This window comes from Pogona vitticeps, chromosome 2 (assembly GCF_051106095.1).
Source record: "Pogona vitticeps strain Pit_001003342236 chromosome 2, PviZW2.1, whole genome shotgun sequence".
NCBI lineage: Eukaryota > Metazoa > Chordata > Lepidosauria > Squamata > Agamidae > Pogona > Pogona vitticeps.
In genome coordinates this window covers 16,276,548-16,304,385 of record NC_135784.1, presented here as the reverse complement: position 1 = coordinate 16,304,385, position 27,838 = coordinate 16,276,548, and the positions used below count along the sequence as shown (strand labels likewise).

The 27,838-nt window shown below is 42.9% G+C and overlaps 1 protein-coding gene across 14 annotated transcripts in view; it reads right to left on the bottom strand.

The window, feature by feature from the left end:
• The window catches only part of LOC110071043 (uncharacterized), a 49,174-nt gene that overhangs the window by 16,090 nt on the left and 5,246 nt on the right, over nt 1-27,838 (bottom strand). For 2 of the 14 annotated variants that reach the window (XM_072988981.2, XM_078387487.1), the window contains exons 3-7: nt 26,769-26,855; nt 26,464-26,546; nt 14,748-14,896; nt 13,920-14,049; nt 11,175-13,722 (exon numbers count right to left, since the gene is read on the bottom strand). In XM_072988981.2, the coding sequence (XP_072845082.2) occupies nt 11,384-13,722; nt 13,920-13,953 (2,373 nt within the window). In that variant the 5' untranslated portion in view covers nt 13,954-14,049; nt 14,748-14,896; nt 26,464-26,546; nt 26,769-26,855 and the 3' untranslated portion in view covers nt 11,175-11,383. Of the gene's footprint in view, nt 1-368; nt 3,815-6,106; nt 6,265-7,478; nt 9,956-11,174; nt 13,723-13,919; nt 14,050-14,747; nt 14,897-26,463; nt 26,547-26,768; nt 26,856-27,838 lie in introns of those variants that run through there. The other 12 variants (XM_072988982.2, XM_072988983.2, XM_072988984.2 and 9 more) reach the window with 12 other exon arrangements.

Genomic DNA, 27,838 nt, shown 5'->3' with positions numbered 1-27,838 from the left:
TATTTCTAAAAGCTTAAAAGATAAAAGAATCAAAGCATAAAAAGAAGTGGAGCTTGGAGCATGCAGTGTCTCTCCCTTGAGCCGTCAAGCTGGGCATTCAGTTTACCCACCTCAGAAAGAAGGAAAGCTAAGTCAGCTTTGGGCCATATGGCTCGGTAATTTCATAGAAAAAGGGCTACTGGTACTCTCATTAGCATAACGTATTTGCTTATATCACCGCTGCAAATTCTTTTGAGTGGTATGAGGGGAAAGTATTTGAAAATAGAGGCTGATCTTTTGGACTTTCAGCCAAGAACCACCATTCTGTGGAAAAGGGAACACTGTTCAGGAATCTTGGTTTAATTAGAATAACCACACACCGGCCAAAATGTAATCATTATTCATTTAATGTTTGTACAATTGACTGCAGTTAATCAGGTCTAACTAATAAAGGGATGTGGTGGTGCTGTGGGCTAAACCGCAGAAGCCTGTGGTGCAGGGTCAGAAGACCAAGGAGTCGTAAGATCGAATCCACGCGACGGAGTGAGCTCCCGTCGCTTCTCCCAGCTCCCGCCAACCTAGCGGTTCGAAAGCATGCAAATGCGAGTAGATAAATAGGGACCACCTCCGTGGGAAGGTAAACAGCATTCCGTGTCTAAGTCGCACTGGCCATGTGACCACGGAAGATTGTCTTCGGACAAACGCTGGCTCTATGGCTTGGAAACGGTGATGAGTCGAACACGACTGGACAAATATTGTCAAGGGGAAACTTTACCTTTACCTTTACCTAATAAAGTGCCACGGCATAAGTTGTTTTGGTAAGTGGCTGCATGTCCTTGCGGAAGGCAGGGGAGTTTTCTGAAGGACTAATGGCGGGCGAACCTACAGCACGCGTGGCACAGCTGGCATGCAGGCATCTCTCTGTGGACATGCAAGCCATAAGTCGCCATCGGGAAATACTTACCCACCCTCCGATCCCAGATTTCCACACTCCCCTCTGCTGGTCCAGTGGTCCAGCAGAGGGGTGCAATGGCGACCATTACCGGTTTAGCCCAACAGGGGATTGGAGGACCAGGAAGTATTTCTCTGTTAATACTGCCCGGGGGGGGGGAACCAAGCACTTAACCCTTATAGTGCAGGAGCAGTTTCCCCCCTCCCTAAACTAAAACCTCAGGATTCAGGTTTAAGTGCAGTGTAGGCACATTGAAATGTATAAGCTGATTTTGTGTTGCAATTTGGACACTCGGGCTCAAAAAGATTCACCATCACTGGCCTAGGGCAACCCATAAACTGCGACTGGATCCCCTTTATCCCTCAGTTAAGGTGAAAAAGAGAAAAACAGAGAATTTGTTACCTGTGAATAAGTTACCAGTTGAGTTCAAAGTTAACGTTATTGGTTTGAAGCAAGGAAGTGACTGTGATTTGTTTGGGACAGAGGACCTGAAAGGGTCCCCCAAAGGTGAACCCTCACAGGTTGCCATAACTCACAGAAACGTCGTCAGGCGCTGTCTTGTAAATATGCTCAAAATTATCCACGCTCATCCAGTCAACATCCTTATTTTCATAATTCAGGCTGATTCTCGGAAGATGCCTCATTCCAGTCTGAACATTTATTTCGATTTCAAGGCAATTTTCGTAAAACGATGAAGTTCGGATCGTGTTAAAACCATTCCATTAAAACATACGATTAAAACAATTTTTAAAAAATCTCACCCCCAGAACACAAGGCAGGGAGTTGCACATAACACATCCTCCTTCACCATATTAAAAAGTTCATTTACAGCATATCACCCAGGTGACTGTCTACTTATTGTTGCAAAATGGATAATGGGGATGGAGTTGAAGGAAGACATTTTGTGCACTTTTCAAAGCTTCCCCTCTCTGTGCATCTGCCGATGTCTGATGTGCTGGGCTCTGCAACGGAAGCTTTCTCCACAATCTTGGCATGAATAGGAATTTTCGCTGGAATGAATTTGTTTGTGCTGTCCAAGATCCTTGCTCTGGCAGAAGCTCTCCCCACACTCTTTACATTTATATGGTTTCTTCTCCCCAACGTGAACTTTTTGATGATCTGTAGAGGCTGACGTAGCTGTGAAGCTTTTCCCACAGTCTTCACCGCGATAGGGCATCGCTGCTGAATGTGAGCGCTGATGTATTGTAAAATCAGCAAGATATCTGAACTGTTTCCCACAGTCTTTGCATGTATAGGGTTTTTCTCCTGAGTGAATTCGTTGATGTACTGTAAGGTTTGCTTTCAAGCTGAACCTCTTCCCACATTCATCACACTTATAGGGTTTCTCCCCTGAATGAGAGTGCTGATGTACTTTTAAATTTGAGACAACTCTGAAACATTTTCCACATTCTTTGCATTTATAGGGTTTTTCTCCTGAGTGAATTCGTTGATGTACTATAAGATTTCCTTTCTTGCTGAAACTTTTCCCACATTCACCACACTGATAGGGTTTCTCCCCTGAATGAGAGCGCTGATGTTCTTTTAAACCTATGGCAACTCTGAAACATTTTCCACATTCTTTGCATGTATAGGGTTTTTCTCCTGAGTGAATTCGGTGATGTACCATAAGATTTCCTTTCTGGCTGAACTTCTTCCCACATTCATCACACTTATAGGGTTTCTCCCCTGAATGAGAGCGCTGATGTACTGTAAAATCCCTGAGATACCTAAACATTTTCCGACAAATTTTACATGTGTAGAGTTGCCCCCCTGTGTGAATTCGTTCATGTACCTTGAGTTTTTCTTTCTGGCTGAACATATCCCCACATTTTTGGCACTGATAAGGTTTCTCCGTTAAATGAGAGTGCTGATGTACTTTTAAATTTGAGGCATTGCTGAAACATTTTCCACATTCTTTGCATGTATAGGGTTTTTCTCCTGAGTGAATTCGTTGATGTACTATAAGATTTCCTTTCTGGCTGAACTTCTTCCCACATTCATCACACTTATAGGGTTTTTCTCCAGTGTGAGTTCGCTGATGTACTGAAAGGTTTGCTTTCAAGCTGAACTTTTTCCCACATTCATTGCACTGGTAGGGTTTCTCCCTTGAATGCAAGTACTGATGTCTGGTTAAACTTGAAAGATGCCTGAATTCTTCCCCACAGTCTTTGCAAATGTAGGGGGTTTCTCCTGAGTGAATTCGTTGATGTGCTGTGAGATGTGTGGATTGGGTGAAACTCCTACCACATTCATCACATTTATAGGGTTTCTCTCCTTTATGAATTCGCAAGTGTACTCTAAGATCTGAAGTCTCCCCAAAGCCCTTTCCACATTCATGACATTTGTAGGGCTTCTCTCCTGTGTGTACCCTTTGATGCCTCCTAAGTCCTGAACGGGTACTGAGGCTCTTCCCACATTCCTTGCATTTATATGGTTTCTCTTCAGAGTTTTGTTGTTGAGAGACTTCAAGGGCAGAGCTAACACTGGAGCATTTTTGAGATCTGAAGGCTTTGATATTTTTCTGCCCTGTGTTAAATCTCGTATCTTCTGGGCTCAATCTGGATCTCTTTCTATGTTCCAAACAATGACACCATTTCCCCTCTGTGTGGCATGTTGGATATTTCACAGGGATTTTCCTCAGAGCGCTGTTTTGTCCAGACTCTGAGCTTTGAAGAACGCGGATACATCTGTTTGATATCCTTCCCATTTCTTCTTCACAGACAACATTCCTCAGATGTTGATGAGATATGTCTTTCCTCAGGTCTGCCTGGTCCTGGTTCTGCCTCTGGGATTCTTCTGCATCAGAACACTTCTCATTTTCATCTTCCATTCTTTCCGGTGATACTGTGTGAAGTTTTCCTTCCTTCTTTTGTGCATCATCTGCTGGAAGAAGGAGGGAGTTCATAGTGGATTGAAGAGTTAGTGGTTTACTGGGGGGGGGGGGAATGGTCGTTGAGAAGACAGAATATTGCATTCATTACCTAGGGTTCAACCTACTTCATATCCAGGAAATATTTTTCTTCACCTAAGATGTTTAAAATATCTATCTATCTATCTATCTATCTATCTATCTATCTATCTATCTATCTATCTATCTATCTATCTATCTATCTATCTATCTATCTATCTATCATCTATCTATCTATCTATCTATCTATCTATCTATCTATCTATTCTATTCTATTCTATTCTATTCTATTCTATTCTATTCTATTCTATTCTATTCTATTCTATCTATCTAGTATGCTGCCCACACTACCCAAAGTTCTCTGGGCGGCTTTCAACTATTAAAATACAATTAAAAAGATAAAACAATTAAAATACAATTAATATATATACTCTAGGAAATTGCCATCAGGACCCACAATTGATGTTATTTCAATTAAAAACCTTCTGGAACAGGAAGGTTTTGACCTGGCGCCAAAATGTCATCAGTGTCGGTGCCAGACGAATCTCCCTCGGGAGGGCGTTCCATGGTCTGGGGGCAGCTGTTGAAAAGGCTCTTTGCCTACAAGCCATCCCTCTTACCTCCTTGAAGGATGGCTCTTTCAAAAGGGCCCCATGGCTAGATCTTAACTGCCCGGTAGGCTCATATGGAAGGAGGTGGCCCTTCAGGTATCCAGGGCCCAAGCTGTTTAGGGCTTTATATGCCAAAACAACATTTTGAATTGGGTCCGGGCAGCAACTGGTAGCTAATGTAATTTAAACAGAATCGGCTTGATGTGTCCCCTAGTGGCCCCACCACTAACCAGCCACGCAGCTCAATTCTGGACCAGTTGCAGTCATTGGACTGTCTTCAAAGGCAGCCCCATGTGGAGCACATTGCAGTAATCTATGCTATATGTTACCAGTACGTGTGTAACTGTCATGAGACTCCGCTTGTCCAGGTAGGGCTGTAGCTGGTATAATTTCTGCAGCTGAAGGAAGGCGCCCCTGTCCACCGAGTCCACCTGGGCTTCCAGAGTTAGACTGGGGTCCAGGAGCACCCCAAGGCTGCGGACCCTGCCCCTTAGGGGGAGTGTAACCCCATTCAGGGCAGGGAAATGGCCCTCCAGCCTGTCCGGCGAAGCACCCACTAATAGCACTTCCACTTTAGGTGGAGCTAAAAGCATGAAGTGTCTCATGATTGAGTAATGAAGAGTAGTAAGTTTCATTTGTCTAAATCAAATACCATTAGCTGCAAAGCTTAATTGATTGATTATCTGACTGTGGATCCAGAAGCCAGAAGTTTGACTTCCTACTACACCTCCCAGGAAAAGAGCCAGCCGGCATAGCTTTGGACAAGCCGTAAAGTCCTGGAGTTCTCCCCAAAATGATCAAAAGGTACACCACTTCTGAATGCTCGCTACCTAACCAAGCCTTAAAATGGTCTTCATAAGCACTATTTGACTTAACACTGTGTAAAAATATAAAAGTCAAGCATAAGACTGGAACAAATCATCTAACACAGTGGTCCCCAACCCTTTTTTGGATTGTGGACCAGTTGGAGGGGTGCGGGCTCCGTGTGTGGGGCCGGGGGCATCCACGTGCTTGTGGGTGGGCTTGTCAGGTTTGCAGGTGGGCGTCTCATGCTCACAGAGGGGCGTGTCACACTCTACAAGTGCGACATGCCTACTCGTGAGCATGACACGCTCACCATCCCCGCGGTCCTGTTCCAGGAAGCCCATGGACCGGCATCAGGCAACAGACCGAGGGTTGGGGACCCCTGATCTAACATACACTGCTTGTTCAGTATTCAAGTTAGAAGGTCCAGAAAATGAAGGAATGTATACACCTAAGTTAATTAGCATGTGTAATTAAATAGAAAAACTTTGTCCCTCTTCACACTATGGAAAATCTAATTTCTCGATGCTTTGGATTCAGACAAATCAAAACATACTAACCAAAATAAGCTTGGTTGGGACTAATAACTATGAGGTCCATATAAAAATATATCAAACAGATATAAAATGTTTATATTGTATAAAATCTCAATTTGGCAGATCAGCTTGGATGGGGCAGAAATCAGTTCAACTTACTTTTTTGGTTTCGTTTTACTCTTTTTTTCTTTTTTTTTCTTTTTGAAAGTGGGATGAACATTAAATGTGCCTGGCATACAAACCTCTGAACGTAGCCATCTAAATTTAATTACATGTTGTCATTTACTTCATGATGTTTTTTTAAAAAAATCTTTACCGTGCAGATTTGGAAGGACCTCTGAAGGGGGAGAAATACCTTCATCGCTGTTGTCTTCTCCTTCATTGCTTGCTTTCCGTAACTGCTTCTCTTCAACCTCAAAAGGAGCCTTTCCTTCCATGGTATTTTTTTTTCAGAGCTCACCCCTCCTTTAGTGCCTGCCACAATAGAGCACAATCCTTTTAGGGCTACTGTTGGGACCACAGTTGCTTGCAGATGTGAGGGATAAAGTTCGCTCACCCCACGGAGAGAAGACAATAAGGATGTGATAATTTGAATCTCTTACACACCAACTCCTCAAATTATCCAGGAATTGCCCTGGCAGAATTTTGAGAATCCCGGTTCACAGACTCATAGCTTCAAACACCTGCCTTTCCCTCACCTGTTGCGAGGCCTAGTCTTTGAGGCTGCAGTCCAGGTCTTCAGTTCCTCCTGCAATAATTCCTGGGCATTGTAGTTTTTGAGAGGCACTCCATAGAGAACAAAATGAGCTATGAGACTACAACACCCAGGAGGCATTGCAGCAGGAAATCAAGAATAAAAGTGTAGACTTCATTGTATGAGGCCCAGCTTGGAGATGAGAGAAATATTGGTATCTGAAGGTGTGAGTCTCTGGACTGAAATTTCACCTGGGGATTTTTTTTTTTTTTGAGAATTTTGAGAGCTGGAGTCCCAAAAATCTAAATGGCATAGCCTGAGAATACAGTATAAATCTGTGCTACTTCTTTGCTACTAGTTCTGTCCATAATCCAAAACTTTCCTGGTAAAGGTGAACGAACAACTGGAAAACAAAATACGAGATAAGTTGATTCAGCATAGAAAGGCAGGGCACTGAGTTTGGAGAAGCCAAGCAGGGCTGGTAAGGCCAGAGCCTTTGAGAGACCGCTAATTCATTGGGTTACCATACGTTGCAGGTGACCTGATGGGCAGTTAACAACAGGAAGAAACATGGAGGATGAGGGATTCTCCTTGCTCAATCGAGTGGGGCTTTGAGAAGGTTCAGCTCCTCACGTGTAAAGCCACAGAAACAGCACTATAGAGGACTGGAAGACACCAAGGCTGGTTGCAGCTAAAGGGGGAACAACAGTTGAAGGGAGAGAAGGATCACAACTGAAATGTCAGCCTCCTTACTGAGAGTCCACATCTTCTTCTTTTGAAATACGGGCCAGAACATCCGTCCATCATCCACAGGATTCTGTGGCTTGTATGTCTCAAAAGGGACCCCTGCAGAAACTCTCTCCTGCCCCACCTCAAACACAAGGGAAAGAACACACATTCTCTCTATCTCTGCATTATCCTCCCTTGCTAAGCCATCTTCTCTGTTTCACCTTCTCTTCCCTCTGAGAAGCTCCCAATATTCCCCTTAACTCACCCAGATGACCTCAATGGCCCAGGAAATCTCAACATCCAGTTACAGAGTTGGAAGAAAAGAAATAAATCGTTGAGGAAAGCCAGAGTAAAAGTAAAGAGCCCTTTCTTGGAAGTCTTTCTGCTGGAAGCCTACTGCTAATTGCAATTATAGGCTTTTCTTCCTTGTTTTATCACTCCCAGCTTGCTGCTTTTCAATGGATCCAGCTGTGGAAAATTTTACTCTAGGATTTGCAAAGAATTCTGGGAGCAACACAGAATCTCCAGCATAGAGGAAACCGGTGGTCGAAGGGGGAAAAAAGTTTGTCTAGAGGTTTATAGGTATTTCGTTTTCTGTTTTTACCCTCAAATGTCCCGTCTTTGTTCATTTGATTTCTCAGCTCCCCCGTGTTGTCTGTGTCTGAGGCTATTTTAAAATACAGTGGTGCCTCGCACAACGAGTGCCTCACACAATGATGAATATTAAAGACCAGAGATTTATACAACTGATAAAATCCTTTTACTTTGCTTAGTAAGTTGCACCAAAGATGGACCATTGACTCTTTGGGAGTCAGTCAGCCAGTCGTTGGGATTAGGTGAGTTTAATCCCCCTTAAACTGCATTGATTCCAATAGGCCTACTCAAATTGCAACATAGTATAGTACAGAAAGTGGCAAATAGAAATGGCCCATCCATGGAGCCTAAAGCGCTGATTTACTTAATCTCTATTGATTCAGTTAATTTATTGTACTGTGGTTTACCACCCCAAGAACTTTTAAAATTATGATCCCGGCTTCTTTCCGAGGGTGACCAGTAAAATATTTGCTGCCACTGGATTTCATGCTCCAGGCCAGATTCTCAGCACATACTGGGCTCAGCAGGGTTCAGTCCACTCCACAATTCATCGACTTAACGACAACACTTTGAATTAGGGACCTGCAACTTTCACCTATTTTCCTGCTCTTCCCAGATTAAAATTAAGGAAATATTGAAAACATCTATGGCTTCTGAAAGAACACAGAGAATGGCAGGACAATAATGTGGAAAGAAAGACCTGTTGCAGTTTTGAATTTATAGTTTTGTCAGGAACGCGTCCCCTTAGAGAAGTCATTCTACTAGGACAAGGAGCCAAACTGTAGTTCCCAGCTTCCACCACCTTTTCTCTAGATTGGGTGAGACCGAGAAGGTGTGATTTCCAATCACTGACTTATTTAAGCTTAGAACTCTTTAGCTGTGTAATTTAAACCTTGCTCACCAGCTTTACCAGGTTTGTTGTTGGTTAGTTGTTAAGTCGTGTCTGACTCTTCGTGACCCCATGGACCAGAGCACACCAGGCCCTCCTGTCTTCCACTGCCTGCCGGAGTTGGGTCAAATTCATCTTGGTTGCTTCGATGACACTGTCTAGCCACCTCATCCTCTGTCGTCCCCTTCTCCTCTTCCCGTCACACTTTCCTAACATCAGGGTCTTTTTCAGACAGTCTTCTCTTCTCATGAGATGGCCAAAGTATTGGAGCCTCAGCTTCAGGATCTGTCCTTCCAGTGAGCACTCAGGGTTGATTTCCTTCAAAATGGATAGGTTTGTTCTCTTTGCAGTCCAGGGGACTCTCAAGAGCCTCCTCCAGCACCACAATTCAAAAGCATCAATTCTTCGGCAGTCAGCTTTCTTTATGGTCCAGCTCTCACTTCCATACATCACCACAGGAAAAACCATAGCTTTGACTATGCAGACTTTTGTCCGTAAGGTGATGTCTCTGCTTTTTAAGACGCTGTCAAGGTTTGTCATCGCTTTCCTCCCAAGAAGCAGGTCTCTTTTAATTTCTTGGCTGCTGTCACCATCTGCAGTGATCATGGAGCCCAAGAAAAAGTAAGGAAAGCAATGTATGGAAGCGAGAGCTGGACCATAAAGAAAGCTGACCGAGGAAGAATGGAGGCTTCTGCGGTTTAACCCGCAGTGCCACCACGTCCCTAACAATGTTAATGTTATTAAGGGCCATCAAATCACCGCTAGCATACAGTAACCCTATGAAGGAGGGAGCTCCAGAATGTTTTATCATCAGCAGACCTTCCCAGCTCTTGCAAATTCAAGACTGTGCCTTAACTGAGTCCATCCGTCTCACATTCAGTCTTCTTTTCCACATATATATGAGGAAAGGCAGTTAATGATGGAGTGCACAACTGGTAGGAAACAGGAACAGAGATTTATTTTCCAGGGATGTGCTGATTTGATTATTTGGACTCCAATCGCCCAGAATCTCCCAGACAGGATTCTGGGTGTTTCAGGTCATAGACTTCCACCTTAAAACACCTTTATTTCCTTCGTCCGTAAGAAGGCCTGGACATCTGTGCAAGCATTTTAGGTCATCATTTCCTTCTGCAATGCATCCTGGGTATTCAAGTTTTCTGTCCTTTAGCTTCTATAGAAAGCGCTTCCCAAAGAACTGCAAATCCTAAGAGGCATTGCAGCCACAAACCACCACAGCCAAGAGCAGCCTGGAGTGCTTTCTGGAAAAAACACACACATTGTAATCTCTAACACATATATTTTAAAAAAATCAACTCCGCACTTAGCGTGTTTATTGGGAGCATGGCGGGAAGAGTGTAGTTGCAAATCCTTTCCTGATTCTTTGACCTACCGAGTGAAGTGGGACTTGATTTATTGACATTGAGGGACTTGTTAGGAGTACTTTCCCGTCTCCTCCTCGCATCAGCCTTCTCCTTTGGGACCTGTAACTTCTCCACCTTCCCTGTCCAGGAGTCTTCTACCCATATCCACTCCCAACCTGGTGGAAATCCTACTTCGCCCCCCTTTATATCCGCTAATCCCGCCTCCACCACTATCCTTGATTTTTGCTCTGTTCCCGCCAACACATTCCCTGTCTCCTCAACCGTTACATCTTTCAAATCTCTATCCTTCCCAGGTCAGGTCCAGCAGGTCTTGTCTTCCTGGGTGGGGGAACTGGCGGGGTCTGGCTTTCCTTCTTGGCAGTAGGGACGGCACTCCCATGAGAGGGATCTTGCTCTCACCTCCTGTATTACAAGAGGCATTGTTGGTAAAAGATGGCGTAGATCACATCAATTTAATTGTGCAGCCATCAGTTCCATAAATTAATCGTTTTGTTGTAAGAATTTGGTTATTCCTTTTGTCAGCACAGGACAAGGCAAAAAAACAACACACACACACACACACACAGCAGTGGGAGATTAGCCCAGTCTCACCAACGCTCCCTGGAACACACACTGTGGGGAAGATTTCCGATTGCATGTCTTAGTAAGGAACAATTCCTGAGTCATCTTAAGCTCATCCTAGTGAAATGCATCTCCTTCCAAGATCTTGAGAAGTTTAGTTCTTCAGCTGTAATGCATTATTTTCCTTCCTCCAGACAAGCCCTTTCACCTCACAACAGATAAGACTTAAATAATGTATTTTGAACAGATTGTTAATATAAAGTAATAAATTAAAAAGGTCTTGGAGCTCCAAACGATCATGTTCTACCCCATCCTCAGCTGGCTTCACCTTAAGGCCAAACATGAGTCTGTCTTCTGTAAGCTAAACCTGAGCAGTTGCTTCGGAGAAATGGTTATAAAATTGTACATTGGTTATACATCAAGACGTTAATAATATATGGAATATTTATATGAAAGGAGTGGGAATGGTGCTGAATTTTACTTACAATTTTCCCAACACAGAGTCTATCGCAGGTCATAGTAAAAGGATCACTAGTTGTATCTTTAGAAGAAGTGACATTTACTCACAGTTATCAGCTGTAGTTACAATCAGAAGAGAAGGGATAAAGTGTGGATTTCAGTCTGGATAAGGTCTTAATGCTTGCTTCCCAAAAGATGGCGGGGGGGGAAAGAACAGGAAAAAGAGGAAACAGAAACAGGAAGACTGGCCCAACGACTGCAGTGGGAAAAGATCTATCCATCAAACTAGGGACAAATACCAGCAAAAATGATGAGGAGTATCCCCTCTGCAGGTACCCAGTGATGAAAGACTACAATTTTCCCAAGAGGGAACAGTGATGTTTGTGAAAGGTATGTGGTGAAAAGGGAACTGGCAAATATGAAGATCTTTGGCAAGTCAAGATCATAAAAAATTTGGTAAATTTCCCAATCAACACGGTTCATACAAATGTGTAAACCAATGGCCATCACTGCCTTTGCCACAGAGTCCAATAACAATCTACTTCCAAGTTTCTCTTTTATGCTTTCCCTTTCTTCTATCTCTGCTAAATTTATTATTTCTTTCTGGATCCAGGAAAAAAGGTTCAGACTATGGAGAAGGTGTACATATTTGCACCGTTGTAGGTTCCTCAATGTGATATCAAATATAATTTCTGCCCAAAGGGCTTTCCACATAACAAACAAATAAGACTGGTTCACCTCACCTCTTTGGGAGAACTTGATGGGTGAATGGACTGGGGACCTTTGTATGTTTCCTGATCTAAATGCTTTCTGTGTGGCTTCTTTGAGAAGCAAAGCTGAACTCATTGAGGTGCTTGCCAGATTTTCTGATCCAAAAGGTTTCTCCACTGGGTGTGTTCTTTGATGTGAATTAAGGCTACTGCTGCGACTGAAGCTTTTTCCACATTTCAGGCATTTATATGGTTTCTCCCCAGTGTGTGTTCTTTGATGAGAATGGAGGTGATAGATTTGACTGAAGCTGTTTCCACAGTCAACACATTTATATGGTTTCTCCCCAGTGTGAGTTCTTTGATGTAAACTAAGATAGCTGCTCTGACTAAAGCTCTTTCCACATTCAATGCATTCATATGGTTTCTCCCCGGTATGCATTCTTTGATGTGAACAAAGGTTACTGTTCTGACTAAAGCTCTTCCCACATTCTATACATTTATACGGTTTCTCCCCGGTGTGTGTTCTTTGATGTGAATGAAGGTTAGAGATCTGACTGAAGGTCTTTCCACATTCTGTGCATTTATGTGGTTTCTCCTGTGTGTGAGTTCTTTGATGTGAACGAAGGCTGTAGCTCTGACTGAAGCTCTTTCCACATTCCACACATTTATATGGCTCTTCCCCCGTGTGGATTCTTTGGTGTGAATGAAGGGTACTGCTGTGACTGTAGGTCTTCCCACATTCCATGCATTTAAAACTTTTCTCCCTTTGGTGGGTATTCATATGGGAAGCAAGGTTTGAGCTCTTTCTGAAGCACATCCCACATTCCAAACACATAAAAGGTTTCTCCCCTCTGTGTATTCTCATATGGGAAGCAAGGTTTGCTTGTTGATGGAAGGCCTTTCCACATTCCATGCATTGATATGGTCTCTCCCCTGTGTGAATTCTTTGATGTGAACTAAGGCTATTGCTCCAAATAAACCTTTTCCCACATTCCAGGCATTTAAAGGGTTTCTCCCCTGTATGGATTTTCATATGGGAAGTAAGGGTTGTCTTATCCCTAAAGCCCTTTCCACATTCCAAGCATTTAGAGGGTTTCTCCCCTGTGTGGATTCTTACATGGGTAGCAAACTTTGAACTCTGACGGAAGCTCTTTCTGCATTCCAGGCATTTAAAGGGTTTCTCCCTTGTATGGATTCTCCCATGGGAAGCGAGGGATACACTCTGACCGACCCTCCTTTCATTTTCCAAATATTTTATCATTTTCTTTGCTGCATGGAGTTGGTGACCGGCAGCAAGGCTACTGCCATCTATGAGGGTATTTCCGCATTTGTACGGTTTCCCGCTTGTGTGAGTTCTTTGATGAGAGCTAAGGGAACTGCCTTGACTGAAACTTTTTCCGCATTCCATGCATTGATATGGTTTCTCCCCAGTGTGAGTTCTTTGATGTGAACGAAGATGACTATTGTACTTGAAGCTCCTCCCACATTCTACACATTTAAAGGGCTTCTCTTCTGTGTGTATTCTCATGTGGGAAACAAGAGTTGAGCTCTGACTAAATCTTTTCCCACATTCCAAGCATTTATAGGGTTTCTCCCCTGTGTGGATTTTTATATGGGTAGCAAGATTTGAGTTCTGACAGAAGCCCTTTCCACATTCCAGGCATTTAAAAGGTTTCTCTCCTGTATGGATTCTTATGTGAATAGCAAGAGACAGACTCTGGCTGAAGCTCTTTCCACATTCCAAACATGTCAGCATCTTCTCTGGTGCATGGAAATGGGGATGGGCGCCAAGGCTGCCTCTGTCACTGAATCTCGTACTGCCTTTTGAGCACTGTTTCCCCTTTTCATCAATGACCTCTCCCCAGAATACGGTACTTTCTGCTTCCTCGCTCCTCTTCTCTCTTGTGCCAGTGGCTGAAATGAGAAGAAGAATCAAAGTGAAACCCAAATGGAAGAACAGAGTCTCAAGTCAAGGAACAAACCTAAGTAAATGTCAATCTTATGCAGAAAACTGGAAGGGGAGAAAATTGTTATGCACGTGGTGCTTATCCTTGGATCCTCTTTGTAAAATTGGATTTGAGGAATGAAAAGGGCCAAAACACAAAGCTTACCCAGAGAGATCAGACTGGCTAGATTTTCCTCCATGACTTCTCAGTACAGAGCCTTTTGGCCTTCATTCAGCACAGCCCACTCCTCCTCTGTAAAATGGACAGCAATATCCTCACAGGTCGTAAGTATACCCTGAGAGGAGAGGACACATTTTAGCTTCCATACAGGAAAAAAACTGAGCAATCCATGTGACTGATGCTTAAGATTCAGATCCAAACTGTCACAGCCAATACTGTATGCTCAAACTTTCTTTCATTATAAGCCTGCCTGGGGGTGTTAAGATCATCAGGAGACACATTTAATCTTGATCTTGCCACCTTCATAGGTACACTTGGTGGGACACAGGAAAGGGCCTTTTTGTGGCTGCTCCCAGACTGTGGAACTCCCTCCCACTGGAGGCCAGACTGGCCCCATCTTTGCTGTCCTTCTGCAAGCAAAGACCATTCTCTTCAGGCATGCCTTCCCTCAGTAAACCAGCTATCTCTGTGTGGTTTTCAGATAGATCGTTACACATTTTGACTGAACTGTTAGTACTACTTGCATTCCTCCAGAGTGACATTTTTGAATTTTTTGAATACTTACTGATCTTTGCCTTAACATTGCCTATTAATTGATGTAAGATGCCTCCTTATTCATTGTTCATAATTTTTAAATATAGTTTTTTAATGATGTTAACCACCATTACATACTCATTGTTTTCAACTTTTAACTATTGTCTTTCATTGTTGTAAACCTCCTTGGGTCCTTTTCAAGGAGAAAGGCAGCGTAGAAATATTTTAAGTCAATAAAAGAAATAGCTTGGGCAAAAGTGAACAGGACAAAACAAATACCTTCAAGTTCTGAAATGTTTCCGAGGGAGAATAACACCCAGCAGCTCTCCACCAACTTGTACCAGTCCGGATGGGTTGCACTGAAGCGGCTTCTGCTCCATTAAATAGAAGAGATGACCAAGGATAGATTCCCAGAATCATTCCAGTGCCTGCCGGATAGATCAAAAAGGAGCAAACCTATTTCATTTTTTCAAAGACTCTTGTACTGCACATGGAAAAAAAGAGCTCTATTTTGTCCAACCGAGAGTTCAGGCTCTACCCAAATGGTGTGAGAAAGGCTCAAATTGTATTCACGCCAAGGGAGAATGAGAGATGGAGACTGCTAAAGGTGACAGATAACCCCCAGTCCTCTGATCTCTTTGCAGCTGTGCTTTTGCCATTCGGTGCAGGAAGCCGGGGGCCAATCCTGAAGGGGTCCTACAATAAAAGCTCCAAAAATTCTTATCCTAGAGCTATAATTGCACTTAACAAGGAACTTAAGAATTTCCAGCAGTGGGTTCTTGGAGTGTTTTACTATTACTTGAGTCTGTTGTGTTGTGTGTTGTGTGGATACTATGAGCTTTAGGCAGGGTTTTGGGATTTAGAGATTGGTGTGTGTGTGTGTGTGTGTGTGTGTGTGTGTGTGTGCGTGCGTGCGTGCGTGCGTGTGTGTGTGTGTGTGTGTGTGTGGTCTGGTCTCCGAATGTTCTTTGTGAATTTCGTTGTATGTGTATACAGTGTATATACGTTCAATGACAATAAATTCATTCAAATTGATTCAAAATTCAAAAATATGGGTACTGACAACGGAAATGGGAAAGGAAACAACAAAGTCCAAGATACAGCAAAAGGCATCAGATTTGAGGGAAAGGAGATATTTTTTTTTGCCAGGTATTATGAGACAATGTTCAATGCATTTCCCCATTGGAATGCATTGAAACCTGTTTAATGCATTCCAATGGGGAAGAATCGTTGTCGAAGATCAGTCATAGGAAAGCAGCTTTGCGAACCGCCGATCAGCTGTTTAAATAGCTGTCTTGCGAAGCTTAGATCCCGAAAACACCCGTCTTGCAAGTGCGGAGGGAGCTGTCAAAATCGTCGTCTAGCGAAAATCGGTTTGCGAAGCAGGGACCAAACGTTGTCCAGCGAAATTCCCCCATAGGAATCATTGTTTTGCGAATCGCTATAGCGATCGCAAAAAGTCAATGTCAAGAGAAAAAAACTGTCATGCGGGGCAACTGTCTAGCGAGGCACCACTGTATTTGACATCTACATGAAACCACTGGGACAGGTTGTCTGGAGTTTTGAGGTTGGTGTTACCAATAGGTGGATGAGAGCCAGCTCCGTCCTTCCTTTCCATCTAAATTCAAGGAAGCTGTTTCGGTTCTAGATCGGTGTCTAGTGTCAGGAAGGAGGACGAGGGCAAATAAACTGAAATTTAATCCAGACAAGACAGAGGTGCCCGTGGTCAGTCAAAAGACGGATGAAGGGATAGTAATTTGGCCTCTGCTAGATGGGGGTTACACTCCCCCTGAAAACACGGGGCGTGGGTTCATCTCTGAGCCCAGATACCTGTGCTGAGTGCCTTTGCACAGCTAAAACTAGTGAGCCAGCTGTGTCTGTTTCTTGACAGCTGTGATTTGGCCATGGTGACATTACATCTCAGCTGGATTACTATAATGTGCTCTCTGTGGAGCTACCTTTGGAAAGTGTCTGGAAACCTCAGAGGGCCCAAAATGCCACAACCAGATTGTTAACTGGGGCTGGCTACGGGGAACATAGAACTTCCCTGTTACAACAGTTCCACGGGCTGCTAATCCGTTCCCAGTCACAATCCAAAGTGTGGGTTTTAACCTATAAAACCACAAATGGCTTGGGGTCAAGCTATCTCAAGGATCAGATCTCCCTTTAAGAGCCTGCTCGGGGGTGTTAAGATCATCAGGGGAGGCCTTTCTCTCAGTCCCACCACCTTCCCAGGTGCATCTGATGGGGACACAAAAGAGGGCCTTCTCTGTGGCTGCTCCCATCCTGTGGAACTCTCTGCCACTGGATAGCAGGCTGGCCCCATCTTGGCTGTCATTTCTTTTCCAAGCAAAGACAGGGTTTTCTTCAAAGTCAGGCTTTTCTTTGGTGACTGGTAGTCTGAGACAGGTTTTTCAAATTGGAATTGCTGCTTTTAATTTTTCCCCATTTTGATTTGATACTTGTTTCATTCTTTTTAAATATTTGTACACTTACTGCTTTTAGCTTTTAAACATTGTCCTTTTAATGGTGTAAGCAGTCTTGGGTCCTTTCAAAGAGAAAGGAGGGGAGAAGGAAATATTTTAAATAAATAACTATAAATAAAATGGTTGAATCCTTAGAAGGAGGTTTCAGTAACACAACTCACATGTCTGTAACAACTCCCATTAGAAAGTTGGGCAAGTTCTGTTTGAAGGACAAAGAGAACCATGAACAACATATCAGCAGCTTACTAAGTATTATAGATAATTCGCAATTTGCTGTTTTTTGAAATGGCAGATGAACTAAAGAAGGGATTTTTTTTGTCACCCCGGGATATTACTTTGATCTGTTTGTATTTGCACAAAGATCAAGACACTGTAAGGGCGCTGTGGGTAAAGACCAAGGCAACTCAGAGAATTATGGCTCAAGTTACCTTGCACAACAATTGCTAGCACACACAAGGGGTAATACCATTCACACCTGATATAAAATCATTTCTCACCCTTTTCCTTTCAATACGTATTAAATGCTTCATGTTACTATAAAAGCACCTTGGCCATCATAAACGTGCCTATTCAAAAGAAACTCTCCCTAATACAGTAGACATGGTCTAGAGGGGCGGGGTAAAAATCCAATAAATAAATAAATAAATAAATAAATAAATAAATAAATAAATAAATAAATAAATAAATAAATAAATAAATAAATAAATAAAGTGGTGCCTCACTTAACGATTGCCTCGTTTAGCGATGTTTTTGCTTAACGATGGTTTTTTAAACGAATTCTATGCATCATTTAACGATGTTTCCTATGGGCGATTTTCGCTTAGCGATTTCAGGACCATGCTTCGCATAGCGAATACATTTTTAGGTCACCTGTTTCGCTTAACAATGTCCATTTTTTCAATTTTAAAAGTGTCTTAAAATGTTCTTTTGACAGCTCCATGGTTTCCTATTGTGAAAAGAATTCACAATAAATTGACAAATCAGCAACTGTTTAAAATGCTTGGGTTCGTTAGAGCACCTTCTAAATCATGTGCAAACGTAGTTTGGCTTTGTTCTGAGTCTTCGTTAATTTTTTGTGAATTTTTTTCTCCCCCATAGGAAAGCATGGAGCTGTCAAATTTTGACAGCTGTCAAAAGTTGGTGGGGGAAAAAAATTCAGCAAAAATTAAAGAAAAGTCAGATCAAAGCCAAATTAAGTTTGCACCCATTTTAGAAGATGCACTAACGATTCCAAGCATTTAAAACAGTTTTTGAACCTTTTAAAACACACTTAAATTTGCAAAAATGGACATCGCAAAACCATTGAAATGCATTGAATAGGCTTCAATGCATTCCAATGGAGGAAACATTGTTTCGCTTAACGATGTTTCCTATGGGTTTTTTCGCTTAAGGACGGGAATCCGTGCCTATTGGAACGGATTAACTGGTTTTCAATGCATCTCTATGGGAAAACGTGTTTTGCTTAACAATGTTTTCCCATAGCAATGGTTTTTTTTTTGAACCAATTAACATCGTTAAGCGAGGCACCACTGTAAATAAAAATAATACATTACGGTATTTCCTAACAAAGATAAGTCCCTCAATGGTTTCCCATGGACTGGAGGTGCTGCAAAAACATTTCTCTTCCTTCTCCCCAGATAGAGAGCCAGGGAGACTCAAAGGGAAGAGGTAAGAGAAATGTCCAACGGAAAAGAATTTTAAATTGTAACAGGCAAACGGACATTCTTTTGCATGGGAGATTAAAGACAGAAAGAGTTTCCCCAGACCTTGACTCTTTGTTCTAATAACACTAAGCATTTTGCATAGTATCCGTGTAAAACATGTAGCATATTTCTGATGTATGTATGTACATGTCACAGCTGATCACAAGGCCACTGTGGGGATTTTGTAGTCTAAAGTTCCATCTTGTGGCTATTAAGGGATACATCACTGGTGTTTAGCATAATCAAGCTATTGTAGTATAAAGATGCATTGTTCTATGATTCTCTCTCTGCGCAGGCGTGGAATGCCTTAAGACTGATAACCACACGACGCCTCTATGGCCAAATTCTTATCTTATGCTAATTTTGCTTGTTTTGCGTGCTTAATAAAAACATCTGGGGTGAAGAAGGTAGCCATCTTCTTCTTCTCTACCGGTACCTGAATACTAACAAGATAAAGTCTGCAGTGTCTTTTTTATCAGAGAGTTCTCTCATCAACTGTTGCCAGGCAGGCCTGGTAATAGTTCCCTGGCTATTTTCCCCACATTTGGCGGCCTGTGTGAGGCAAGAAGCACGGGACAAGCTGAGCAACGCAACAGCGCGGCAATTCACACTGCCCTCGCCCTGCAAGGGTTCCAGACGTCACACATCCGCAAGGATCCCGGGTGAGTGTTGAATTTGTCAAGTTAGACACCTAGCCTCCTAGCAACATGGGAAGCTTTGTATCTAATCTTCAGGAAGTACAGGACCTCCACTTCTTATTAAAAAGGAATGGTCACACGACCACACGCACAGAAGTGGAAGATTTAGTTCATACTCTTCGGGATGTATGCCCCTGGATCCCCGAAGAAGGGACACTGGACCTCAAGGAATGGTCTAAAATAGGCAGCTGTTTACAGGGACGTCCAAGAGTTACAGCAAAAGTGCTTTCTACATGCTGCAAAGTGCGTACTTGCCTTCAAGGCTTGGCACCACCACGGAACATTCTTTTCGATGAAGAATTTGAAAATAATCTGTTCAAACAACTCCCTCAAATTTTGCCTCCCCTTCCTCTCACACCAGCCCCCTCGGTTCCACTGCTGGACTCTCTGTCTCATTCTGCCCAGCCAACCGAGCCTCAGCCTGGGAACACCTCAGCATTGTCTCCCAGTCCTGCCGTTCATCAGGCAACTGAGAACAAAATTTCTAACTGTCCTTTAATGGATACAATGGGTGCTGCTTTAGAAACTGCTTATCCTGGTGTTCAGGGAACACAAGCACAGGCACAGGGAGATGCCGCGGCAGTTTCTCATAGTTCTGAACTGCTCCCATATCAAGGCGTCCGCGAACTGCAACTCAGTCTCAAGGGCAAACAGACACAGACTCTCCCGGAATCCTCATCCGCCCAATGGCCGGCCCCTAGTAACTGGAGTAGGGGTCTCCTTCCACCAGCAGAAGGACTCATTTGCCTTCAAGGATGGCAAGATTTAGCAACTAAGCAAGCAGAAATTAATGCTGTTGGTTCTGTACGTCAGCCAATTATTATGGGAGAAGGTATATTCACTTCTGCTGTTCAAGTCCGTCTCATGGACGCAGTTCTCAGTCAGCCAAGGTCACATGGGAAATGGGACCCAGGGAAATGGGACCCAGGGCCGTCCCCAGCCCAAGAGAGAATAATAGGGGATCTGCAGGATTCATGTGATGTCACGGGCTGGTATACAAAAGAAGCTTTACAAGCATGCCATGTGTCTTGTGAGAAATCAGAAGGGGAGGAGGAAGAAAATGTAAGGGGGGCAACCCAACAGGAGGCCTGTTTTGAACTGCCACAATGGGTCTATGTTTCTAAAGCTAAATGTGCTGCTATTCCTCAAGGCTACACTGTTCTGGTTTTTACATGCGCTGATTTTGTTTGTCTCAGCTTGAATGTTGTGCCAGGACTGATAACTCGCATGGCAAACATTCAGGTTTGGGTGAAAAATCCTACTCAGCTGGACAGTCATAGCTGAGAAAGATTGCCCCCCCCCTGGCCAGTAAGAGAGAAAAATGCTTATGGGGTGGGAGGAGGTGAACCAACTCCTTAAAGCGCTTCCCCATCACCTTCCAATCTGGAGAAAGCATTGTTACTCTCAAGCCACTTGTAACATCCTGGACACTATGTTCCATGTTCTTCCTAGAACTACAAATTCTATCACACCTTGCATTGCTTAGCAGTTTCCTGAATATCTCAGCGTGATGGGACCTGCAATCTCATCCACGGATTCAGGGCAGCCTGCTAGGACATAAAGTCTGTATTGTTCTCTCTGCCTCTGGAAGTAACAAATTCAAGGTCCATACCTGGCGCAATGCCCAGACTTAGTTCTCTCCTCTTATCAGCGATTCTGGGCGTTCTGCCAAGAGAATGCCATTGTGTTCGGACAGTCTAAATGGAGAATCATTTGGCAACCTACAGTCTTCTTGCAGAAGGGTTTTTGTGCAGCCCACAGAAAAATCAACAGACTGGGCATAAACTTTTGCATCTATACCTTTGAGATATCAATTGGGCACGTCAGTTTTGGTATTGTCTACTAATGATCTCTCACCGTTGTTCTCTGCACTCCCTGGTCGTTCTTCACCTGTTATTGTTATTGTGGTAACTCCAGCTGACATCATCCTTATCACTGCATCAATGAAAGCCATGTTACAGCTGATCTCTCAACAACTTCATCTGCAAGCTGTGGATCGCCTGCCTACTGAGAGCATTCCTATTTCAAGTCCAATCTTAGCTACGCCATGGCTGTCAATTGCAGTTCTCTACACCCCTGACAAGGATAGGATCATAATTGTTGAATGGATGCACTTGCCACACACTCCCTTGAACTTGTACTCCTGTGTTAAAGCAGTTGCAGATTTGCTTTGCCAAGGCATCGTTCCAGATGTTGCCACAATTGTCAGGGACGTATTAACTCTATTTTTTTCCTGCAGGGTGATGTTGAACTCTCCAAAAGACAAGCGCCTGCTTTGCTGTATTTTTGATCAATTAACCACTTGTTTTTCCACACACGCTTTTTTCAGATGGTTTGCCTTTCCAAGGTGTTGTCACGTGGCAGCGTTTGAACTTTTTTCTAATGATGAGTTTAACTTTGTTGTAGACACACATTTATAAGTTTTTTAGGCATTTGCTTTTTTAAATATCTGTCTCCTTCCATAGATAAGGATTTGTTTTCACTGTTTTCCTGACTTTGTTACTTTAAAGCAGAACAGCATTCTGTTCCATTGCCCATATATGTTCCCACCCTCAACTTCCGGGATTTTTTACTGAAGGGAATGCTGTTGCTGATTCAGCTTTCAAGCAGAATTCATGTGCTTTAGTCTTTTTTCTGATCCTATTTGCTTCTCATGACATGTTTCATTACTCTGTAAATATGTTTCACAGAATGTTTTCTATCCCAATGACTCAGGCAAGATACATTGTAATTGGCACGTGGATGTCACACAAGTGCAGGTTTTTGCCTAAATTACATTTGACTGTGGATACATTTTCTGGGTTTATTTGGCATCTCCTCTTCATGGAGAGACTGCAAGACAAGTTATTCAACATTACATTTGGAACAATTGCTGTAATGGGCCATCCTAGGCCTGAAGACTGGACAATGGACCTGTCTATATATCATCTGCCTTTCAAGAATTTTATGTTCAATGGGGATTCTCACTGAAGCATGAGATTCCTTTTAATTCCACAGGGCAAGCAATTGTGGAAAGAGCACACTTAACGCTTAAATTTCTTTTGCAGAAGCAAACCTCAGGCAGAGAGGTTTCTGGGTCAGATTGTTCCTATGGTTGGTCCAAAAGTTCTGTATACTTTAAATTTTCTGCTTTTTCCTCATTAACAGGGTTCACAACCCAAGTTAAAGTTCCTTTCAGGGCAGAAGAGCAACTTCCTCGACCACCTGAGTGGTAAGGGATCAGTTCTCTTGATCACCTAGGGACAAGGATGCTGCAGTCGCACTGGACAAAGGCGCTGTTTGGATCCTGGCAAGATGGTGTGTATCTCTGCCATCCGACTCCTAGGACTGCTTGAACTGTTCTTGGTTCCACGTATTTCTGCTCTGGACAATCAAGGCAATTCTTGGGTGCAACATGCTCAGCATATATTTGATGTTCATGGACAGAATGTTTCTCTTTTATATGAATCATGAGCTCACTGCCTGGTCTTATTGACGATCCAACCTTAATTCTTGCCTCTTTGCAAAGTATTTCAGAACATGGTCAATCTGAACTTCTTTTCCATGCTGTTCCTCCTACTTCTAATATTTCAAAGGTTCAATTTACGCACCACATCTGAGCTTTGTGTTTCTGTTGTATTCATGCAGGGAACTGGCCACTACAAGAATCATGGTAGCTCTGCAGAGTGAAATAGACCAGTTAAAGCAGCTTTCAGTTAAAGCATCGCTAATTGCTTGCACATACTTATACTATGTTTTATTGTAATAGATACTCAAAGTATTATTTGCTTCCATAATTTGCAGCTTTCAATTGAGCATATATTAGCTGATTTGAGTGATACCATTGTTACCAATAATATTAACACTTCCCTATGGGATGACTTTGCATACTACTAATGCATGGTATTATTTTACTGAAAATTTGTATGTGCTTTATGCTTGTTTTAAACAATGTATTCCTTCATTGATTACTGTTTTCACTAAGTGATATCAAACATCTGTACAATCAATGTCTTTATCTGCTAAGCAATTGTATCAATTCTAATATCATGTGTTCCTTTCTAGAGTAGGTGATTTTTATGGTAAGGCTGATGCATGATATAGAGGTTGACATGACATGGCTGTTGCCCTCCATCAATGAAGAGCTTCCATGGACTCAGAAACCATCTGGAGTCTTACTGGCAGCAACCTGCTCATCCAAAATGAAATATAAACGGAGGGAATGTGGGGATTTTGTAGTCTAAAGTTCCATCTTGTGGCTATTAAGGGATACATCACTGGTGTTTAGCATAATCAAGCTATTGTAGTATAAAGATGCATTGTTCTATGATTCTCTCTCTGCGCAGGCGTGGAATGCCTTAAGACTGATAACCACACGACGCCTCTATGGCCAAATTCTTATCTTATGCTAATTTTGCTTGTTTTGCGTGCTTAATAAAAACGTCTGGGGTGAAGAAGGTAGCCATCTTCTTCTCTACCGGTACCTGAATACTAACAAGATAAAGTCTGCAGTGTCTTTTTTATCAGAGAGTTCTCTCATCAACTGTTGCCAGGCAGGCCTGGTAATAGTTCCCTGGCTATTTTCCCCACAGGCCACAGCCAGGTTGCTGTTGAATCTTCCATGACAGCGGTACTCAACCTTTATGGGCATGACATGCCTCCCACGAGCGCTACAAGCCCCCCATGCAAGTGTGACACCCCTCATGGGATATGGATCTCCCATGTGTGTGCAGAGGGGAGATCCATATCCGCGGCCCAGTTCCAGCAAGCTCACGGACCGGCACCAGGTTGACAACTCCTATGAGACAAACTGTTCAAGGAGCAACACCCGACCTTATGCTTAGACATGGGCATTTCATATTCATATTGCAGGAGATACAGTGGTGCCTCGACTTACGAACATCTTGACATGTGACCAATTCGAGTTACGACTAGCTCTGGCTGCAAAATTTTGCTTTGAATTGCCACCAGAGCTTTGAGATCCGAGTGGAAAAAAGGCAAGGGAAAAAGGCGGGGCATTTAAATTGCTAACCATTGGTCAGCGAGGAAGCTGCTTCTCTGTAGCTCTTTCGCCCCAACGGTTAAAGAGTGTGCATTTGCAGAGAGGTTTTAGATTGCCTGGGACTGCTTTCTGCTTTTCTAAAATGCCTGTTCTGAGTGAGTCCAGGGTTTTGCAGCATGGGTTTGGGTTGGGGGGATTATGTTTCTGTGCTGTGATGGGTCTTGCAATGTTTGTTTGTTTTTCGGTGTGTTCCCTCCCTCCCCAGAATGGATAAATCATGTTTCCGATGGGTCTTGCAGTGTTTTTTTTTTTCTGGTGGGTTTTTCCCCTGGCCAGAATGGATTAATGGGGTTTCAATGCATTCCTATAGGAAATGGTGCTTTGAGTTACAACCAACTTGAGTTATGACCATCGTCCGGAACCAATTAAGTTCATAACTCAGGGCACCACTGTATGAATACAAACCGTGGCACCACCTCTACCCAATCCTGCCTCCCAAATGGGCCGGGCCACTCACCGGTCACCTTGCGGCACTGAGTCCTTCTCCTGCACCAGCTCGCCAATCCGGGAAAGAGTTCGGCTGGCCCTTCCCCGCCTCCCTGAGCAGCCAACTACAGATCAGGCGAGCAGGGAGACTCTGCAGGTTACTTCCTTGCTGAAGTGGTCAGCTGGGTGGGGAGGCGGGGAAAGAGCCAGATGGGCTCCTTCCCGAATTCATGAGCTGGTGGAGGAAAATGACTCTGTGCCACAAGGAGACCAGTGAGTGGCCCGGTCCGTTTGATGGGATTGGATCATCATGGCACCCATGTTTGTATCTCCGGAGATACAAATATGAAGTACCCGTGTCTACTGATGATCTCAGCCTGTTATGAGATGAGATCTCTACAAAGGTATGCTCAAATTTTTATCCTACAGAGGACAAACTGGTCTCCAACCTGTAGATCATCTATCCCTTTTAAGAAACCAGACCCTATTTTTAAGATGGACATCTTATCAGAAGTGATGAAGGACTATCCATTACAAAAGGGATAACAAAAAGATGGGGCTTATTCCATAAATGGTTAAAGTCATCAGATACTGCTCGAATAACATAGATCAGTGGTTCTTAACCTTTGTTACTCAGATGCTTTTGAACTGCAACTCCCAGAAACCCCAGTCAGCACAGCTGGTGGTAAAGGCTTCTGGGAGTTGCAGTCCAAAACTCCTGAGTAACCCAAAGTTAAGAACCAGTGACATAGATCAAAATGTGAACTAAAATATGAAAGGCAGAAAATAGTAGAATAGCAGAGTTTGAATCTTGATATTGCAAGATGAATAGAATGGATGTTAGTACAATTTTCTTTCTCCTCCCCTCCTAACCCCAATCCTCTTTTCCTTTCCTTTTACCTTCTGTATACCACACCCAAACCCAAATTATCCAAATTAAAAAAAAATGTAAAAAAGAAAAAAGAAACCAGACCCTATTTTTCAAAAGACAATCTTGCATGCTTGGTAGTATTTTCACTCTCACACACAGTTACCCAAAAGAGTTGGTTCTGCCAGAGGCAATGAACTATTTCTTTTTACTTCACACTCTGTTTTTTAAAAAAATACTACACTTCTTTATTTTATTTATTTAATTTATATGCTGCCCACACTACCCAAAGATCTCTGGGCTCGGCTTGCGACAATTTAAAAGTGATAAAAAGATAAAACAATTAAAATACAATTCAAAAAATACAATACTCTAAAAAATTGCCATCAGGACCCACAGTTGGCCCACACTTGAACCGCTGTATACAAACTGCCATACATTTCAACGTGGTTGCTCTCCTAGTCTTGAAGAATCAGGACAAAGGCAGACTACAAACAGAGAATGAAACAGACAAAAAGGGAAGAACAGTTGCAACCTGGGAAAAAAAGAAGGAAACTCATCTTTCTCATGGGAATCACAAACGTGCTATATTTTTAGGACAATGACCAAATTGCTCGCTACAAGATTCTACCCTTCCCTTCTCACAGCCTCTGACTTTCTAGGGAGCAGTTTAGACAGATGCAAATGGAAGGAGGCAGATTATTTAGAGTCCAGGGCATCGTATGAGGAGGAGAAGACCCAGACCCTTCCACTACCCATTCATTCTCCCCTACCTGCTCTGGCTGCATTGGCATAGTCTCCATTTTTCCACAAAGAAGAGATGAGTGAGAATGTGTTCCCAGGTAGTTTCCAGGGTCTGAAACAGAGACCAAGATGTAGTGACTGAAAAAGTTTCCTTCTCTGGGTTTCCTCTCTTAATTTTTTAGGGGGAAAGGGGATCTTTCTTCCTGTTTTGTTCTGCTTGGATGCAAATTTCATGCCGTTCTTTGATTGAGAGAACGTACAGGAGGAGGAGTCTTAGGAGAAAATAAGTATAAGAGAGACGGAACCAGAAGCAGTATGTTGATGGGTTCCTTACCTGGGAAAGCAGGTCCTTCTCTGTGTCTTTTAGGAGAAACCTCTATCTTAGGGGAAGAACTTCTGGGCTGATCAATTCTAAAGACTCCTGAACCCAAAACAAAACTGAGTCACCCAACAGAGAAATGGAGAAATAAGTAGAGTACTAGAAGTACAGGAGGAGATGGCGTACAGTGGTGCCTCGCTTAACGAGCACCCCGTTTAACGACGAAACCGCTTAGTGAAGATTTTGCGATTGAAAAAGCGATCACATTGCGACGTTTTAAATAGGAAAAAATCGCTTTGCGATGATCGGTAAGCTGTTTCGCTTACCGATTATCGCATAGTGATCTTTTTCCTACAGCTGATCGGCAGTTCCAAAATGGCCGCTGGGTAAAAAACATGGCTGCCCGCTGTTTTCTGGGACGGATTCCTCGCATACCGGGCAGCGAAAATGGCCACTGTATGGAGGATTTTCGCTTAAAGGTAAGTTTTAAGCCCATAGGAACGCATTAAAGGGGTTTCAATGCATTCCTAAGGGGTTTAAAAATTGCTTAGTGATGTTTTCAGTTAGCAGTGATTTTTGCTGCACTGATTAACATTGCTAAGCAAGGCACCACTGTATTTAGAAACAACGGGGAACACACTTTGGTGGGGCAATTTATTGGCAGAGGATATGGGAAAGTGCTGTCTTTAAAAACTCCAGGTACACAGAAGAGAAAAATCCAGACAGGGACCTGGATTTTTACAAATACAAGTCTCCCTTATTGTTTGTTTAGATTTTTAGTTAGATTTACCTCAACTGGCAATAGTCTCAATAGATTCAGGTAGAGCTTCTGGTGTTGAAAAAGAATAAGAATGTACAGTACTTCTTTGACTCACAAAATCTTCATATCAGAACAACATTCAAGACATATTTATTTGTTACCTAATATGAGATCTTTACTGGTTCAGTTCATTAATTTGACTAAGTAACTGATTGGTTACACAAATCCTTCACTCAGACTCTAATTCGGGATTCCATGGCTAACAGACTTTAACTCTCACAGAAAACAGCCATTGCTACCTGAATTTGAGGTAAAAGATCTACAG